At 36.7% G+C, this 18,387-nt stretch overlaps 2 protein-coding genes across 4 annotated transcripts in view; both read right to left on the reverse strand.

The window, feature by feature from the left end:
* smtnb (smoothelin b) overlaps positions 1–4,348 on the reverse strand; it is an 86,771-nt gene extending 82,423 nt beyond the window's left edge. For 2 of the 3 annotated variants that reach the window (XM_077206783.1, XM_077206784.1), the window contains exon 1: positions 3,781–4,135. In XM_077206783.1, coding sequence (XP_077062898.1) covers positions 3,781–3,831 — 51 coding nt within the window. In that variant the 5' untranslated portion in view covers positions 3,832–4,135. Of the gene's footprint in view, positions 1–3,780 lie in introns of all 3 variants that reach the window. The other variant, XM_077206785.1, reaches the window with a different exon arrangement.
* A 2,000-nt stretch (positions 4,349–6,348) lies between these two features.
* ccno (cyclin O) lies at positions 6,349–15,155 on the reverse strand. Its single transcript, XM_077206286.1, has 3 exons — positions 14,896–15,155; positions 11,759–11,944; positions 6,349–7,351 (listed from the first exon to the last, which is right to left on the reverse strand). Exons 1-3 carry the CDS (start codon positions 15,052–15,054, stop codon positions 6,794–6,796), a joined length of 903 nt encoding a protein of 300 aa, XP_077062401.1. The 5' UTR covers positions 15,055–15,155; the 3' UTR covers positions 6,349–6,793.
* Positions 15,156–18,387: the final 3,232 nt, after the last annotated feature.

Here is an 18,387-nt window from a genome sequence, read left to right on the forward strand (position 1 = left end):
AGGGTATTGAATTAAATTCATTCTTTTTACAAATTGATTATTGACTTGATACCAAACTACTTGTATTGACATCCCTATTTTACAATTTCTATCAGGTCGAGGCTTGTCATTTTTGGATGATATTTGGCATATACGCACTAAAATCTGGTGGAGCCAAGCTTAACTTTGTAGACTTTTATAACTTTCGTTACAGCTGGCAGCCCACCAAGATGGATAAGCTTGAGACCTAACAACCACCAAAAAACTGTGTACCACCTAGTGGTAGTTAAATTAGCCTAACCGCCTCATGCTGGTATGACCTGATTTAAGGGTGGGAAAAAACGGATAGTATTTATTTTTCCCTATTGCTCTGAATGTAGGTTTTGTGCTTTGTGTTACTGTTATGAGTCCAAAACACTTGTGTTACTGTTATGAGTCCAAAACACTTGTGTTACTGTTATGAGTCCAAAACACTTTTTTGCATTGACGGTTTAACCCATGCCTTACAATTTAGCTTTATGAAGCTCATGACTCGAATCACAGAATTGATTAGGCTATTCAGTTCTTTAGGAGTTCATGATGCTGTCTTTTATTGGGAATTTTCTATTAGGAACAATCCTGACAACATGTCACATTATCACACTGCAAGTAATTTAACGATTTTTGTTGTTGTTGTTGTTGTTGTTGTAATAGACACACCTCCAAGGCAATTTGGTCTGTGAAACACCTGAAGCACTTATCAAAGTACTAACAAACCTCTCATATAGATTTTAATCTCCATTCAAATTAAATTGCTTGAATGTGCAGTGGCATATTTAGTTAACCTCTTTCTCATATTCTTGAGTCCATTCTCGATCTAAATTACCAATTTTGTAGACTTTTACATTGTATGTAAATGTCTCTCTAGTGTCGGATATTGGCATAGGCGACACAGGCAGTTGTAATTTCTAACGCTGCTCCCACATTCCCATTCCCATCTTTTTACACAACTCCTCTCCGTTTGACGCACTACTTTCATTGGAAATGATTTGTTCCCTTCCAAGAACCTCATATCTCGCCTAGGGCACCATCTTAGTCAGGACAGCCACTGAACTGACTCAACAGAAACCAGTCAGATGTCATTTTTTTCAAGACTCCAGTGTACTTCGTAGGTGTTGCTTTGGTTGCTGTTCACTTGGAACAGATACAACAGATTTCATTATTCACTTAGGGGTAAAAAGAATTTGAAATATGCAAGCTGTGGTATACTATTAGCAAACATCTCGACGCCATCCGCACAACTGTGAGTGACGTTTAGATGAATATGGATTAATTCAGTTTCCTCTAAATAACAAAATAAACAGCAAAAATTACATCACTGAAAACAGCAGTTAAGAAAGCATCTGTTAGTGACATGGAAATGTTTGCACATGCTCTGCAATTCAGCTCTCCAGTCACATCACATTTATTTATATGCCACATTATACAATAGATTTATTTTAAAGCAAGCAGATTTACAGTATTAAGCATGAAAAAACAGTGTCAGTGTCTCTTTCAATTAGAATTACAACTTCATTTTTGTCCGAACTCGACGAGCTGAACAGAAGAAATGAACCGGAGTAGATTTCCATGTCAAAGAAGGCGGAGCCTCAGAGCCACACCCACCTGTTACATCATCACCACAGACCAATGGTAGTACGAAGGGGTTTACCAGCCTGAACAAATCTTTCCAGAAAGTTCGCTTTGGCAAGCTGTCTCAAACTACCAACTATCTCCAAACAAACTTTTTTTGGCCTGATTTTGTTCAAAATATACTAGTTCATACTGCGATTACGCTTGAAGTATATAAGGGTCTTAACGTAAATAGTGCAATTTTGTATGCGTTTAGCTGACTCTAATTCATCCCAAACATTTAGGACTTTATACTGACATCTATCCACCTGGATGCATGATTGTAGTTTGTTTACTATCTCCTGCTGTTTCACACCTGTTTGGTTTCTTTTCGTCTGTTTCAGTCTCATATTGCACAAACTGACTCAAGCTCTGTTATGTCTTGGACATTTCATTTTTCCACTCATACTCATTTGGATGGTCTGGATCACACACGTGCTGATCTGTGCCATCATTCTAGACTGCGCTGCTGACTCATGCTCTGCTGTTATGTTGGGTCAGTAGTATATAAATTGTGTACGTTCAGCTTGTAAAATGCCTTGAGAACTGGCTGAAATTGCTATATTATGTAAACATAATTCTATTAAAGGGTTAGTTCACCAAAAAATTAACATTCTGTCATTAATTTCTCACCCTCATGTCATTCCAAACGCGCAAGACTTTCGTCATCTTCTGAGTACAAATACGATACTTGCCTCACAGACATGAGAAATAGTCCTATATACGGTCAAAATATGTCTACTTTTAAACGAAACAATTAGAAATAAATAGTTTGATTACCTAATCCATAGGCGTGCGCGCGTTCACTAACTTTACTGGAGGAATGACGAGTCAGCATCGCCATAATCATCTTTGCAGCCAACACACTCAGTAAACACTTATTCATTAATAAACAATTTAAATATCTCCTTGCTATTGTTTCCCGACACATCCACAATCATTAGGCTACTTTTGCCAGTGCTTTGCGGCAAGCTTCATGTGTGCTGAGCGCGAGGCATATATCCCGCAACCCAGTAGCCTATATTTAATTCAATTCACATTTATTTGTATAGCATTTTTCACAATACATATAGTTTCAAAGCAACTTTACAGAAAATGCATGTGTCTAAATTACAATTTAGAGTGATCTGTTATCAGAGGTGACTGCGTGTAATGCATTTCAATTGATTTTCATTCAGTTTCAATGTTAAACAATGCATTAAGTTAAGGCAGAAACAATGAGCTCATTGAAGTAAAGAATACATGTTGTTAAATGATTAGAAAACATAGACAACTTTAGCATTGGTTCTTTTTTACAGACTCAAAATATGAATGTAAAAAAGTCAACAAACTGAAAAAAATTTTTTGGTAATGTTATATTGTTAAAACTTTCATAAAATTGGTATCGAAAAAAGTATCGTTCAGGAACCGGTATCGAAGTCAAGGTATCGGTATCGAAAATTTTGTTAAGATACCCAACCCTATTTTTGAGTGAACTCACCGCTCTCATCTCTATGACATGAATGGTCATAAAGTGGCCATTTATTAAAAGCTTTTTTCTCAACACTGATATGTGACATCTCATGCGAGTAAACATTTTAATCATATTTTTCAATGTGCTGTTAACATCTTTGAGAATGTAACTTTTATTTATTTATCTGTTAGAATAATGTCTGCCAACTAGAAATGCTTTTACATAAAACCTGACTGATACCGAAATCATTTGTTAATTCTAGATTTTATAAATCTGCTTTTTACTAGTCTGTTTTTCACTATATATCTCCAAGTAAATTCAAAATCTCGTGAATTCAAGTTTGTTTGTTTTTAACATGCAGATGAACAAACGTTTATGAAATTTTAGATTTTGGAATAGAAAATAAATAAATTATAATTGGCAACAGTATCATCATCGTTGTTATTGTTAATGATTAACTAAAGTTATAATAAACTTTACAAATGGATCTCGTTAATTTTTAACAACTTTACAACATGGCACGTGTTGGAGTTCGAATATTGTTTACACGAGCAGTTTTATCATACGGATGTGAACACTAGAGGAAGCAAGTGTTGTTTTTAGCATTATTATTATAGAATCTTGTCCAAAAGCAAAGTGACGCTAAAGCTATATCTGTTATACCTAAAAAGAAGTGACATTTGTGGAGCTGAACTCACCAGATTGCGGAGCGAGGACTCATCCATGCTGGAGTATCTCTTCTCTGACATCTTCTCCGACGTTTTATTATCGCTTTGAACGGCTATTTCATTCGGTACGAGTGTAAAATACTTGTTAAATAAACCGTCATATACACATAATAGAAAAGCTCACTAGTAATACGTTAAAGAAAGAGTATGTCTCGGTTCGGATGCTTTTAGAGAGGCTCTCTTAAAAAAAAAACGAACAACCCGTCTGTGCTGCAGTCTAAAGAAAAAAAGCGTACACAATTATAAATGTCCTCGTTATTTAACGGCAGCCGTTTGTTTCCATAAAAATGCCAACCGTTTCACGGTTCACAGAGAGACAGACTACATGCCTTCGGAGTCACAAGCGGTGAGTGATTTGAGTTGAAGCCCCGCCCCTCTCACGCCGCCAGCCAATAATATGCCGGAAAATTCAAAACCTCACACGCTCGAATAAGAATGTTACTCTCTGATTGGTTTAACAAATTATTACATTGTTTGTTTGTTTGTTTTTTCTTTCAGTAGGTGTATAATTTGTCACTCACTACGATCTGGCAACTATGAAGTCTATGTCATAGTTGCCCTTTCTCATTTCACTTAATTTCCTCCACGCCCTGTCTGGTGACTAAACAACTTGTGCAATGATGTGAAGCCAGAAGCCACTCACATGGCCTGCAGCAAGATAGATAGGTGACTACAAGAAACAATAAGAAACATTATCAAAATAGTATGAAGAATATAGGTAAACATATCATTAGTTCATTAAAGCCCAGTGGCCTTTGCATCAACTGCTTAGACTGGTCTTACAAGTTAGTTGTCTAAAGACGTTTCATCATTTTCAAGTCACATAAAAGGAAGATTGGTCTAATTTGAATCAGAAAAGAAAGACTGATTAACCTAACTATTTGCTACCTGGTCAGACTAGTTCTTAAAGTGATAGCTCACCCCAAAAACATATTTGTTACAGGAGAACAGGTCAAAAAATTGTGGTTGTCATGTCACCTGGTGGCTATTTTTGATATAATTAGCTTAATGCCACTGCTAAATACTTTTTTTCGGTATTGTGGTATTCCGCCATGTTTCTCTCTGACATACCCACAACTCGTAAAGATCGGGGCTTAAAGAAAATCCAGAGCTTCCCACTCGTATTTACGACATTGTGGTGGAGTTCATGTGCCCCTGCACAAAATATGAGGGCATTATAATATAACAATGTAATATGTAATGATAAAGCTTCATAAATTAATTAAAAACATAAAAAAGCAAAGCACGCCTGATGCACATTTCTTTGTTCTTCATAACCTTGCAGTATTTTTGTGTAAATAAGAGAAAGTACACCGCCATCTTGCTCTGACGAAAGTGACTTGAACACATCTGCCATTGTAAACACGACTTTAGTTCCACCTCGTAAGTACCAACTTCCGAGAAGTATGAACTTTTTGGACTTAAACGCACCAAAAATCTCATAGGAACTTAAATTTTTGTGGTATAAACTTTTGGAAAAATTAAAAATACAATTTGGAACACTCCTTGGTTCGATATATGGCTTTGTATGAAAATGTTTAGTACAGTACATTTGTTTTACAGTAAAATTAAACTTCTATAACTTTTTTTACCCTTCCCTTTTCGCTGTCAAAAATCTGCGGAGGATCGTCTTTAAAAAGAGACCAGCCATAGGTCTGTATTCCAAAGCATTTATTAATTACAACAATTTAAGTTCAGATTGCATTTTCACATCTAGTTATTACAAACAGAAATTCTAAAACTTTGATTCTACATAAATATACATTTAAAATAAAACCTTTTGTATAAATATTTTTGGGACAAATACCGCTCGACTGCATGAAAAGTATTGTATATTGTTTTATGTGTATTATAAATCCACCTTTTAAATGGTCAGTTCACCCAAAAAATTAAAATTATCCCATAATTCACTCATCCTCAATACATCCTTCTTTCAAGCGAACACAATCAGAGTTATATTAAAAAATATCCAGGCTCGTCGCTTTATAATGGCAGTGAATGGTACCTTAGTTTTTGAAGCCCAAAAAAATGCATCCATCCTTCATAGAAGTAATCCATACGACTCCGGGGTGTTAATAAAGTCCTTCTGTAGAGCAGCGATGCATTTTTGTACGAATAATATCCATATTTATAACTTTATAAGCTTCCGGTAACAGCCGTACGCGAGTCTAGTTTCGACAGAAGAGTGACCTCTGACCCGACACATGACGTATTGATGAACGCTGAAGTGCAGAGGATCGAGCAAAACAAAACACCGGTCACGAATTAGACATCTAAAACGAGATTTTTTAAAGAGAAATGTGGGAGGAGCTTGAGTTTGTTGCCGAGGTCAGAGGTCACTCTTCCGCCGGAACTAGACTCGCGTACAGCCGTTACCGGAAGCTACCGATGATTATAGTTAATAAAGTTATAAATATGGATATTTTTCTTGTACAAACACATGGCTTCGCTTCAGAAGGCCTTTATTAACCCCTGGAGCCGTATTTACTTTATGATGGATGGATGCTTTTTGCTTTCTGGGCTTCAAAATCTCAGTTACTATTCACTCCCATTATAAAGCTTGGAAGATCCAGGGTATTTTTTTATATAACGGCTTGTGTGTTCGGCTGAAAGAAGAAAATCATTAACACCTAGGGTGGCTTGATGGGGAGTAAATTATGGGATAATTTTCATTTTTGGGTGAACTATCCCTTTAAATCAGCTTTTTGAGTCATATGTACTTAAGAAATCAGTATGGTCAATTTCAGTATTCCTGGTGAAAAATTCAGCATTGGTCACCAGCATAAGGTATGTTTTGCATGCTGGGAACATCATGGGATGGTGGTTTACTGGTGGACCAGATACACCTGCTCAGTTTTGCTTGAGAACAATATGACTGTGGTTTTACACCAGCTAGACCTGCATAAACCAGCATGGACCAGCGTGAAATTAAGCAAATTTTCCATGTGATCATTTTACAGCATGAATGAACCGCTATAGTGAATCATAGTCTTATGAGGTCCTGGACTGCATCTTGATTAAGAGAAACCAACAATTTCAGATCGTCTGTGCATTGCTGAAATAACACCTGATTCTCACAGGTGAATGGTGGATACTCTTCTGAACAGAATGACTCGGATGTCTTCACTGAGCCAGTGTTGTGTTCTGTGGACTGCAATGAATGTGTCTTCAGCAGCTCTTTTGCCAGTTTTACAGCACACTGCACAATCACAGAAGGCATATATTTGTTGAATGTGTAGTCAGCCAGACTCAGTTCACACACTTTGCAGGCCAACCATTTCCAGTTGATCTCAGCGACTCGGTGCTCCTGCCATGCTTCTGTATCTGATACTGTACTGTGCATCTCATCGATGGCTACACCAATCTGGTATCCAGTAAGGCGACTGGTGAAATAGTCCAGAAAGAAAGCCAGAGTTGGTGCAGCCAGTCTAAAGTTGAGTCTGAGAAGGACCAGGCATTCGAGATTGCACAGCTGTTCTCTGGAGAAAGAGTTGCAGCAAAGCGACAGAAGTTGTGTGATGCGAGGCGAATACACTTCAACCTGGAAAACACAAAGATCAGATTTTAAATCTCACTCAGATTTACATACCGTGTCCATATTTGTGATCCATTGTGCCTGAATAGTGTGTACTAACCCTTGTTAAAAGAAGAAAACTTTAGCATGCTTTTAAATAGAGTACACTTGACTACGTATTAATGCAATTAAATGAAAAATGTGTTATAGTTCAAGTTCATATTAAATGCAATTAGTTGAACTTAAAAGTGTGTTGACACACTTCAGTAGGACTTAAAGGGATAGTTCACCCAAAAATGAAAATTCCCCCATGATTTTCTCACCCTTAAAGGTGCATTGTGTAATATTTCTGAGGATCTATACAGAAATGCAATATAAGATCCATAACTATGTTTTCAGTGGTGTATAAAGACCTTGCATTATGAACCATTATGTTTTTATTACCTTAGAATGAGACATTTATATCTCCATAAACCAACAATAACATAACACATGCAGACTACGTTTCTCAACACTGAGAATGAATAAATAAATGCCTGTTTCTCCAGACTCGTGCTTATCAGTAATCCACAAATTACAAAACTTTCATAATCACTAAGCCATAGCGATTTTAATTTTAGTTAGATTTCTTGTTCATTTAGATTTAAAATGCATACTTAAGCATTTTATAATTTGCATGGCTGAATGATGTTTTCCTCTTATCTGAGTGACCATGAATGAAGGAGTATTTTAATCCATGCGATCACTTCCGTATGATCATCGAATCCAGATTAAGTTAACTAAAAACAATATTTCAACTTTCCACATCCACCCCAGCCCGTTTACCTTCAGGAGTCAGAAGTGCTGTGACTACTGTACTGTCCTCGCTTATGAACTCAGTCAGACGTCGGGCCGCGGGAGTGGAAGAGGATTGGTCTTGCTGCCGATTTTCACTCTTTTTAGTGATAGGCCTTATGCATCTGTCAATCATCCCCGCTTGCTATTTGGGGAATGAACCCAGCGCTATGATTGGTCGAACTCCGCTTCTTTTGCTGTTGCTTGATTTGAGGACTGCGCGTGCACAGAAGCGTCACCAGGTTTTTGCATAGTTTAGAGTGACAAATCGTACCACCGTACTTTGAGGTCAAAATGCGTACCCACTACGCAAAATGCGTACAGGTTGGCAGGTCTGCTGACACAATGATGAACAAGTAACAATAATATTCGCAATAACATATAGTTTTACTGAATAATTAAGTAAACATAATTTCTTAATTTATCCTTGTAAAGAAACCTCATTGCTGAACTGCTACTCTCTGCTGTCTCAGACAGACGACATATTTTCCTGTCGGCCACTAGCCTGGCATACCAGACCTACATCAAGATGTTATGTCTGGGAACTCTCCATTGGCATTCCTCAATACGAGGGGCGGGATAAACGGTTGTCTTTCAAATTCCCTCTGCACACAATAGGATAGCGCTACAACCAACCAGAGCAATGAAGAAGGTGACGTAGACAAAGCGACACCGTTCTTTTTTCTTGTTTCAAAGAAAAGTTTAACTTCAAATCCTCCAGAGTCGCGGCCAAAGCGGAAACGAAAGACCGATGTTCGTCAGCAGCAGCAGCCATTCTTTGTTTTCAAGTAGCAGTGAACCGTCGCAACTCTGTCATCGTCATTTTGTTAAGCCCGCCCGCCGACTCTATACACGATCTGATTTGCCTGACCAGTTTTAGTTTTTTCCAGCTCGAAAGTCAATGGAGAGTTGCTAGACAACACTGGCTGCAAAATAATTTTTGCTGCCGCTAGGGTGCGTCTAGATTTCTAGGCTAGTCGGCCACCATAACTTTTGTTGGTTGCAATTCGTAACCTCACCACTAGATGCTGCTAAAAATCACACACTACACCTTTAAGCCATCCTAGCTGTATATGACTTTCTTCTTTCAGACGAATACAAACAAATACAGAGTTATATTAAAAAATATCCTGGCTCTTCCTAGCTTTATAATGACAGTGAATGGAGGATGAGATTTTGAAGCCCAGAAAAGTGCATCCATCCATCATACGTGGTCTAACATAAAAACGGCTCCGGGGGGATAATAAAGGCCTTCTGAAGCGAAGCCATGCGTTTGTTTCAGAAAAAATATATCCATATTAAAAAATTTATCAACTAAAATAACTAGCTTCCGATAGAGGGCCGTACGCACAGGGATAACTATCGGTCAGCAGGGTAAACGGCTGTTTACAGGCCCGGACCAATCAGGGGCCCGCACATTTTATTACTTTTAGTCTGATCGCAATTTACTTTATCGCGAATTAATTTGAATAAATAATGACAACAACATATTTTACTGATCATTGAATACATGTGTGAAACAAACAATGATGTATTGTGGTGTAATTTGTTTCTAATTGGGACTGGGGAATCCCCGGGTCGGTAAGTGAACATGCGTATTGTGTGCAAAACAGTAAAAACGTTGAACTTGAGACCGACAATACGATATGGAGTCGTCGTCAAATTACAAACACAAAAGTGGCTTTCAAAAGCGAAAACGAAAAGAGGAATTCGAGAAATCAATGAGTAAATTACCAAAAATAGGAAGCTTTCGACAACTTTGCACAGAGGAAAGCCCGGAAAAGGCAGTAATAATGTAAGTGAGCATCTTTTTTTATGTATTTGGACCCAGGCCCATGTGTGTGTAGTCATAGCAGTGTGTATCAATGTGTAATGGTGCGCCATCACCAGCAGTGTTTTTTCATGTTATGTCGCGCATTCACCAGTGATTTTTTTTTTGTGGTGCGCATAGGCTACTCCTGATTTTGTCAGTCATCTCATCTCTTATATGCTGTGTCTCTATTGGCGCTTTGCGATTACCAATATCAGCTCAACTCGACTCGACTCGACTCGGCTCACTTTTCGCTCCGTCTTCCATTACAGATAGTACCTCCTCAATAGTACCTGGTCGTCATAGCGACGCCACAGGAGTACCCGAAAGCAGGTACAGGTACAACTTTTACACAGTGGAAAACCAAACAAAGGCGAGTCGAGTCGAGTCGAGCTGGTGCCGTGTAGTGGAAAAGCGCCATATGATCCTATTCATTGAAGCCTACTCGTGGACATTGCGTCATCACGTACTGTAGTAGCCTTGATAATCCTACATAAGGGCCCGATGTTGGCTCATTACGTCACTGTATTTATTTCTAACTTGCAGTCAGACGTGACCCTCAACAAACCAAGCCAGTTCAGATATTTCAGGTGTTCTAGCTCAAGCACACCTGGTGCAACTAATGAAGCCCTTGATTAGTTGCATCAGGTGTGCTTTAGATAACTCCTGTTTTGCAGATTTGAGCTGTTGTGAGGGATTCTATTCAGGGGGTTGAATAATTTTGAAACTGCAGAAGTCATTAAAAGTTGTATTTTCAGTTAAATTTGGGAAAACTATTTGACACATTTGTTGTGTTCAGCTATTTTAATGACTTTTGTTTGATTTTTTCATTGCAAACAGCTGAAAGTCTGTAAATTTTGCCAATAAGCCTGATTTGCAATGGGGGTTAAATAATGTCAAATACAACTCTAGTGTAAACATTGCGTCATCACGTGCTGTAGTAGGGGCCCGCCTTGATAATCCTGCATAAGGGCCCGATGTTGGCTCGTTACGCCACTGGCCGTACGCATCGATTTACGGTGAAAGAGTAACCCATGACCCAACGCATGACGCATTGACGAATGATAAGTGCAGAGGATAGAGCAAAACAAAACACCGGTCACGAATTAGAAGTCTAAAATCAGAAATTTTTAAAGAGAAATCTCCGAGGATCTTGAGTTTGTTGCACAGCCCTGTTTGTTTGAAACGAGAGAGGCGTCAAAGCTTACGCTACTCCTACATCCTACATGCGTCAAAGGTCACTCTTGTAAGCTAGTTATTTTAGTTATAAATATGGATATTTTTGTTACACAAATGCATCACATTTACTTTTATCAAGGATGGATGCGCTTTTTTGGGCTTCAAAATCTCCTCCTCCATTCCCTGCCATTATAAAACTTGGAAAGCAAGGATATTTTTTTATATAACTCCGATTGTATTCGTCTGAAAGAAGAAAGTCATATACACCAAGGATCACTTAAGGGTGTGTAAATTATGCGATCATTTTCCTTTTTGGGTGAACTATCCCGTAAAGTGCATATAATGTCATAATTCTATTGTGCCTTTTTTGGGCTTCAAAATCGAATCCTCCATTCACTTCCATTATAAAGCTTGGCAGAGTCTGGATATTTTAAATATAACTCTGATTGTATTCGGCTTAAAGTAGAAAGTCATATACACGATGGCTTGACGGTGAGTAAATTATGGGATCATTTTCAATTTTGGGTGAACTATCCCTTTAATAACAATAACCAGAAACTGAGCTATAACCACAATGAACCTGCTGAGGAAAAGAGAGCGCTCTACTCCACCTGTTTCGTGGCGATCAGTAAAGATGTCACTCCCAGTAACTGGAAACAGTCTGCAGCGACTGAGGTGGTGATCAAGAAACGGTCCATGATGTTAACAGCCAAACAGCAGGATTCAAAAGATAGTTTGAGCTGTCTGTGCACAGCGATGAGCCAGCTGACCAGTTTGCTGCGAGCCTCCGCCGTAATCTACGAGGATATAGAGAAATCGTGTAAAAATGACCAGGCAAAGCAAAAATATCATTGATAACAGTAAGAACAGCAACAGTAACAGAAGAGACTTGCTAGTTGTGAGAAGGATATCTAGGGCTGCGTCCAATATTGCATTTCCCTTACTATATAAGCGTCAAAGCGGTAGTTGCGTAGGAGTCAATGGAGCGACAGAAATCTCTCAGATTTCATCAAAAAATCTTCATTTGTGTTCTGAAGATGTACAAGTCTTACGGGTTTGGATTAGAACGACACGAGGGCGAGTAATTAACCCGTTAGTGAACTAACCCTTTAATAACCGTGATATGTTTTTTCAGGATTCTTTGATAAGAACATTAATTTGAATAGAAATCTTATGTAACACTAAACTTTTTTTTATCGATTGAATGCTTCATTTCTGAATAATTCCGAATGTATTAACTAAGATGATGTCACTGTTGTGTTCATCTGTTGTGTTGTGTATCTTGTTTTCATCATTCACATGTCCTTTGTTCGGTTTTCCCGCCACTCGTCTGTCTCGTTACTGTCATTACGTTCATCTGTTCCACCTGTGTTTGGTTAATTATCATCTGTGTCTGTTAATCTGTGTTCATCAGTGTCTTTATTTAGTTCCTTTCAGTTCACCCAGTCTTTGTCTGTTCTTAGTCTTATTTAACGTGTGTGTATTAATCCTGCCTGTATGTACCTGTTGGAAGTTTATTGTTAGTGAAGTTTTTGTATTGGACCTTTTTGAGCAATGCGCAATAAATTTGTTACAGTATTAATCTTTGTTAAAGTTAGTAATAGATTAGTTAATAAAATACAGCTGTTCATTGTTTGTTCATGTTAGTTCACAGTGCATTAACTTATAAGTGCATTGATTTTAATAATGTATTAAAAATTGTAATTGTAATATTGTATTAAAGATTAATATTAACTAAGATTAATAAATGCCGTAGAATTATTGTTCATTCTTAGTTCATGTTAACTAAGGTAGTTAACTAATGTTAACTAATGAACCTTATTGTAAAGTGTTCTTTCAATAATAATACAGAACGCTATTTAAGTGTGTATGAGGTAGACTGTAAAAAAGTGATATGATCAATAAGTTTTGACAACATATGTTTTTACATTACTTTAACTCATTAAAATAAGTCGAGCAATTTTCAACGTTTTTTTAAGTTATACAAGATTCAACTAATTTTTAAGTCTGTTTAATGTAAGTTGAAATTAATCATTCAAGTTGATTAAACTTTTTTTTACAGTGTATTATGATCGTCTGCAGTGTTGGGTAAGTTAATCTAGAAAAGTAATTAATTAGCCCACTAGTTAGGCTACTAATTACCTCTTCAACAGTGTAATTAGATTATTGTACTAATAACTCTTTCTAAAAAATATTTAATTAATTATTACTAATTATTTTCTAAATCCCATAACAACCTCAACCAGCTGAATAATACAAGGATATATATGAAACTGTTTTAATTCTATCAAATAAATACTATAAAATTGTATGAATTATGCTTAAACTGACCAAACAATTTAAAGGGAGAAGGTTATATAAACATAATTTTCAACATCAGACTGTACATTTTGATGTTAAACCCACTATTGTTTTATATAGAATTGTTCTGATCTCGTGGCATTTCATACTTATTTTACAAGTCAAGTCAAGTCAAGTCAAATATATTTATATAGCGCCTTTCACAATACAGATTGTATCAAAGCTGGGGCCTATACCATGAAGCCGGTTAAGATGGCTAGCCAGCTATGTTTCAGTTTAGTTTGCGTCAACCCTGGGTTTTAGGGACCATGAAAGTGGTTTGGCTTTTAGCAGTGTATATCGCCATAGTAACTTACGCTCCACGGCTAACCTGGTCCGGGGCAGGTTATGTTCTAGGGAAGAGGTTGCAAACTGAACTTGGACCAATCAGCTGTGAGCAAAGTGACACATGTCCTCTGCGATAAAGTCATTCCACCTGTTTCTACTCCAAATTAAAGGTCACTACATAGCAAATGATTTTTAAAGACAAAATCTTCTGGTTTTTAGTGATGCTTATTTAGAATAATAAATTTGTATGATTTAGATATTATTTATGTAATTATTATACCCTTTATCAATCACAGATGTACAATTTTAGTTCATCAATTATTATTACACAGTTTAAATGAATAAATATATAAAGGTAATATATATACACTTTAGCATCAATACATGTGAGCTTAAATGTTACACCCCCTTATACCTTTATCAGCTGTATAAAATAACTTCACAACTTTTACTTGTACTGATATACAGTAGCGAGACTTTTTCTTTTAGTTGTCCTCTTTCATAGACAGCTGTTTTCTTCTTGCTGTGTAAATTTGTTTACATTCTTACTATTTTAATACTTTTATTTAATAAGTGAATTGCGCTGCTTCTCTCGCGAGAAATGAATCTCAGTTTCACTCTTTCTCAACATGTGATTGGCTGTTCGCTACTGATGTCACACCTAAACTCCTAAACTCAGGATCAAAGCCTGGGTTGACAGAGAAAGTTGATGATCAGCATCATGGTACCAACAAAGCCTGGTTGGATTGGTTTGGTTTTGTCAACTCTAAACTAATCCTGTAACCCAGAGTTTGTTCAACTACCATCATGGTACAGGCCTCTGCTTCACAGTATCAATCAAAACAACTTAACAATGTTTGTTTATTACTGGAAAAAAAGACATCCAAGTTTGGTAGAGCTAATCAATGGTATGATTGGTTAATTAATTTGAATATCCCCAAGTGGCTAATTAAGTCACTTCATAAAATGCATACGAATTGCCGTGAGATCGATTAGTCTATACACAGTATTTAGCTCAATTACACGAGAAAGTAACTGCAATTACATTTTTCGAGACAAAAGTAATTAAATTACACTCAGTAAGTAATTTCTCAGTAATGAGTTATCGCGTGACTCTCACCTGAGGTTGATGCGCAAGGCAGTTTTGCGCGAGGAACTGCAGCTCATTGTGTCTCTGGATGATGAAGCAACTCTCCTCATAATCACACTCATGCCATGCATGCTTTACTGGAGAGATCTGAAGCTCTTCCTCAAAGCCAGAGTCACTTAATCTAGACATCTCTGACCAAACAAACCGATGGGTTCTCTACTGCTGGGATGAAAGATTTCCCCACATGATCGGCATCTTACTGGAGCAGTGTTTGCAGTGTGCAGTGTTTTCAGGAGGAGTGGAGCTTGTAAACGTGTTCTTTCCCGGGTGTTTTAGCGCGCACTGCAGGGCGCAATAGTGCCCGCGCACACGCGTGACCATGGCAACAGTCCCACGGGAGCGACAGGTGCACAACTCAAGCGTCACTCGACTTAACAAAAATAGAATAATATAAATAACTCTTTTATCGTCTATGTTTAACATATGTTGGTAACACTTTATTTTACAATGTCCTTGTTACATATGTTACATGTACTTACCATAAAAACAGTAAATGCATAATTTGATAATTATATCATATAATTATGCATTTACTGTTTTTATGGTAATATGCAACTAACCCTCAACCAAATCCTAATCCTACCCTAACCCTATAGTAAGTACATGTTGTTAATTAATAATTCTCAGTACTACTTAAATATATAATTACACTGTAACAATGACACCTTAAAATAAAGTTTAACCCATATGTCGTATGAATGAATGAGGCATTTATATGTTTTACTGTACACCCAAAGCACTTTACATCATATCAGGGAATCTCTCCTCAACCACTCATAGGTTATTTCAATCATTAAACAGTTAAACAACTATAAAACATAAAATACTGCATAGCAACAGCCAAAAAAGGGCTGATTTAAGACATTTTTTATTGAATTTGGTATTTTATACCAGCATAGATCAAAAACAACACTTAATTCTTCAAAATAAAGGTTCCAAAATGTTTTTTGTTTTTTTTGCAGCAATGCGATTTTTGGTCCCCAAAGAGACTTTCATATCTTAAAATAAACCTTTTTTTTCTAGTGCGAAGAACATTTTAAAAATCAAATTTACACTAGCCTATAAGGAACTTTTTTGCAATGAAAAGGTTCCCTGGAAGATGAGGAACAATCAACAGCAATAAAGCCTTGTGTTGCACTTAATATTTTCAATTTTTGAAGTGATTCCAACCATATTTCAAGCAATTTAAAACCATCATGTTGAACAGTGCGCACCTGAAGTGTCTCAGGCTCAGCTGATGGAAATGATCCATTTTTTATCAGCTTAAATGTTTCGGCCAAATTTATTATAAAATATTATTAATTTATTGGGCTGACAACGATAACATTGAAAAATGAGCATATATCAGCCGATATCAATATGGTTGCCGATATATTGTGTATCCCTATCTAAAACCTCACTGAGACATAAATTGTTGCATATTTGACAACTAGCCCTGCAGTCTTCCATATGAACATATAATTAAATATATTTTTAGGATAAAGTGTTTCAATATTTCGTATTGGTTGTGATTTTATTGTTTTAATCAGTAATTCAGACAGCACTAAAGAGGAAGGCCATCCTCAGCGCACAGCTCTATGTTGTTTGCTTTTGTTTTCTAAAGTTTTATTAATGCATATTTATTTAAGGAGACCCATTCTCATGGTCAAACACAGTTTGAAATGAGTCAACCATTTAGTTTGCTCATTTACAAAAGTAAGCAAATCATTAATTGAAGGGTAAAATTAGACTTGACAGATCCACATCAAATAATGTCATTCAACATTCAAAGTCCCTGTAGTCAATCATTTTATCACTTAAAACTCATCTTTACTCACCAAAATGAAAAATGTTTTCATGCCTTAAGTTAAAATATCTTGAATGTAACTTGACACCCTTGCCTCATTTAGTATGCACGGTTCTATGAATATGCAAATGAGCCCCGCCTCCACTCACTCACTCAGCTCAGAGATCCACTCGTTGACGATCACACGTCCATCTGATTGGTTACAAGGTAGTTTGTGACGTCAGAAACACCAGCGATTTCAAAGCGTGTTTTTGAGACTGTCTTTGGTTCACTGCAGTTTTAAGGAGAAAATACTCAGCAATGCTGTCGACTTATGAATTTACACATGGTTTGTCTTAAAGCATATTAAAAACCCCACATAGACATAAACATTATTAAAAGCTTCACAACAGGGGGACTTTAAGAGTTTTAATGACTGTTTAGAGATGCTGCTTCAAATAATGAGGACCAGTCCACAATTATTCAGATCTGTGATGATGAAGAACTTAATAACAGCAAAACTCATAAGACTCAAGAAAGGGGAGCATCCAGTCATGGAGGATGGATATCTGTGTGACCAGGATCAAAAATGGAGATCAATAACCCATATACAGCTGTGAAAGATACAAAAAGAGGAAACTCTGCGTCTAAAAAGAGAAGGAGCCAGAGCTTTTCCCTTCCTTTCAGTCTGGGCCATTTTCAGACATAATAGTAAGTGTCCAGCAACAACAAATAAATCTTTCATATCAGCTCCATTCACACATTAATATAGGCTATTCGTGGGAGTCAATAGAGAAGCAGTTTCTTTTGGCTGCTGGCCTTGTAAGTTAAAGTTGCAATTCATTCGCTCCAGTTATGATATAATATACAGTACAGACATCTGTGAATATCAAAAATACACCAGTTTTATGTGTTTTATGTGTCTGGATAAAGGCCCGTTTATATGGAAGCTTGTTTTCGCCACAGAATAAAACATTTTAAAAGATAATTGCAACTTTTTATCTCCCAATTCTGACTTTATAACTCACAATTGCGACTATATATCCTGCAATTCTGACTTTATAACTTGTAATTGCGACTATATATCACGCAATTCTGACTTTATAACTCACAATTGCGACTATATATCATGCAATTCTGACTTTATAACTCAATTGCGACTACAGTATATATCATGCAGTTCAGACTTTATAACTCACAATTGTGACTATATATCATGCAATTCTGACTTTATAACTCACAATTGCAACTATATATCATGCAGTTCTGACTTTATAACTATATCATGCAATTCTGACTTTATAACTCACAATTGCGACTATATATCATGCAATTCTGACTTTATAACTCACAATTGCAACTATATATATCATGCAGTTCTGACTTTATAACTATATCATGCAATTCTGACTTTATAACTCACAATTGCAACTATATATCATGCAGTTCTGACTTTATAACTATATCATGCAATTCTGACTTTATAACTCGCAATTGCGACTATATATCATGCAATTCTGACTTTATAACTCACAGTTGTGACTATATATAATGCAATTCTAAAACTCGTAATTGTGAGAAAAAAAGTCAGAATTGGGAGATAAAAAGTCGCAATAACCTTTTTAGATTTTTTTATTCTGTGGCGGAAATAAGCTTCCATATGTTCACGCCACGTACAATAACGATAAATATTGCTG

Source organism: Siphateles boraxobius, unplaced genomic scaffold (assembly GCF_051911475.1).
Source record: "Siphateles boraxobius isolate OS27281-9 unplaced genomic scaffold, OSU_SipBor_1 56, whole genome shotgun sequence".
Lineage (NCBI taxonomy): Eukaryota > Metazoa > Chordata > Actinopteri > Cypriniformes > Leuciscidae > Siphateles > Siphateles boraxobius.

Bases quoted from the DNA above. Each gene is read 5' to 3' on its own strand.
- ccno (XM_077206286.1), bottom strand. From the start codon at position 15,054: ATGTCTAGATTAAGTGACTCTGGCTTTGAGGAAGAGCTTCAGATCTCT. The intron at 11,945-14,895 runs GTGAGAGTCACG...ATATCCTCGTAG, and splicing joins GCCTTGCGCATCAACCTCAG to ATTACGGCGGAGGCTCGCAG. The intron at 7,352-11,758 runs GTGGAGTAGAGC...TGTGTTTTCCAG, and splicing joins TACTGATCGCCACGAAACAG to GTTGAAGTGTATTCGCCTCG.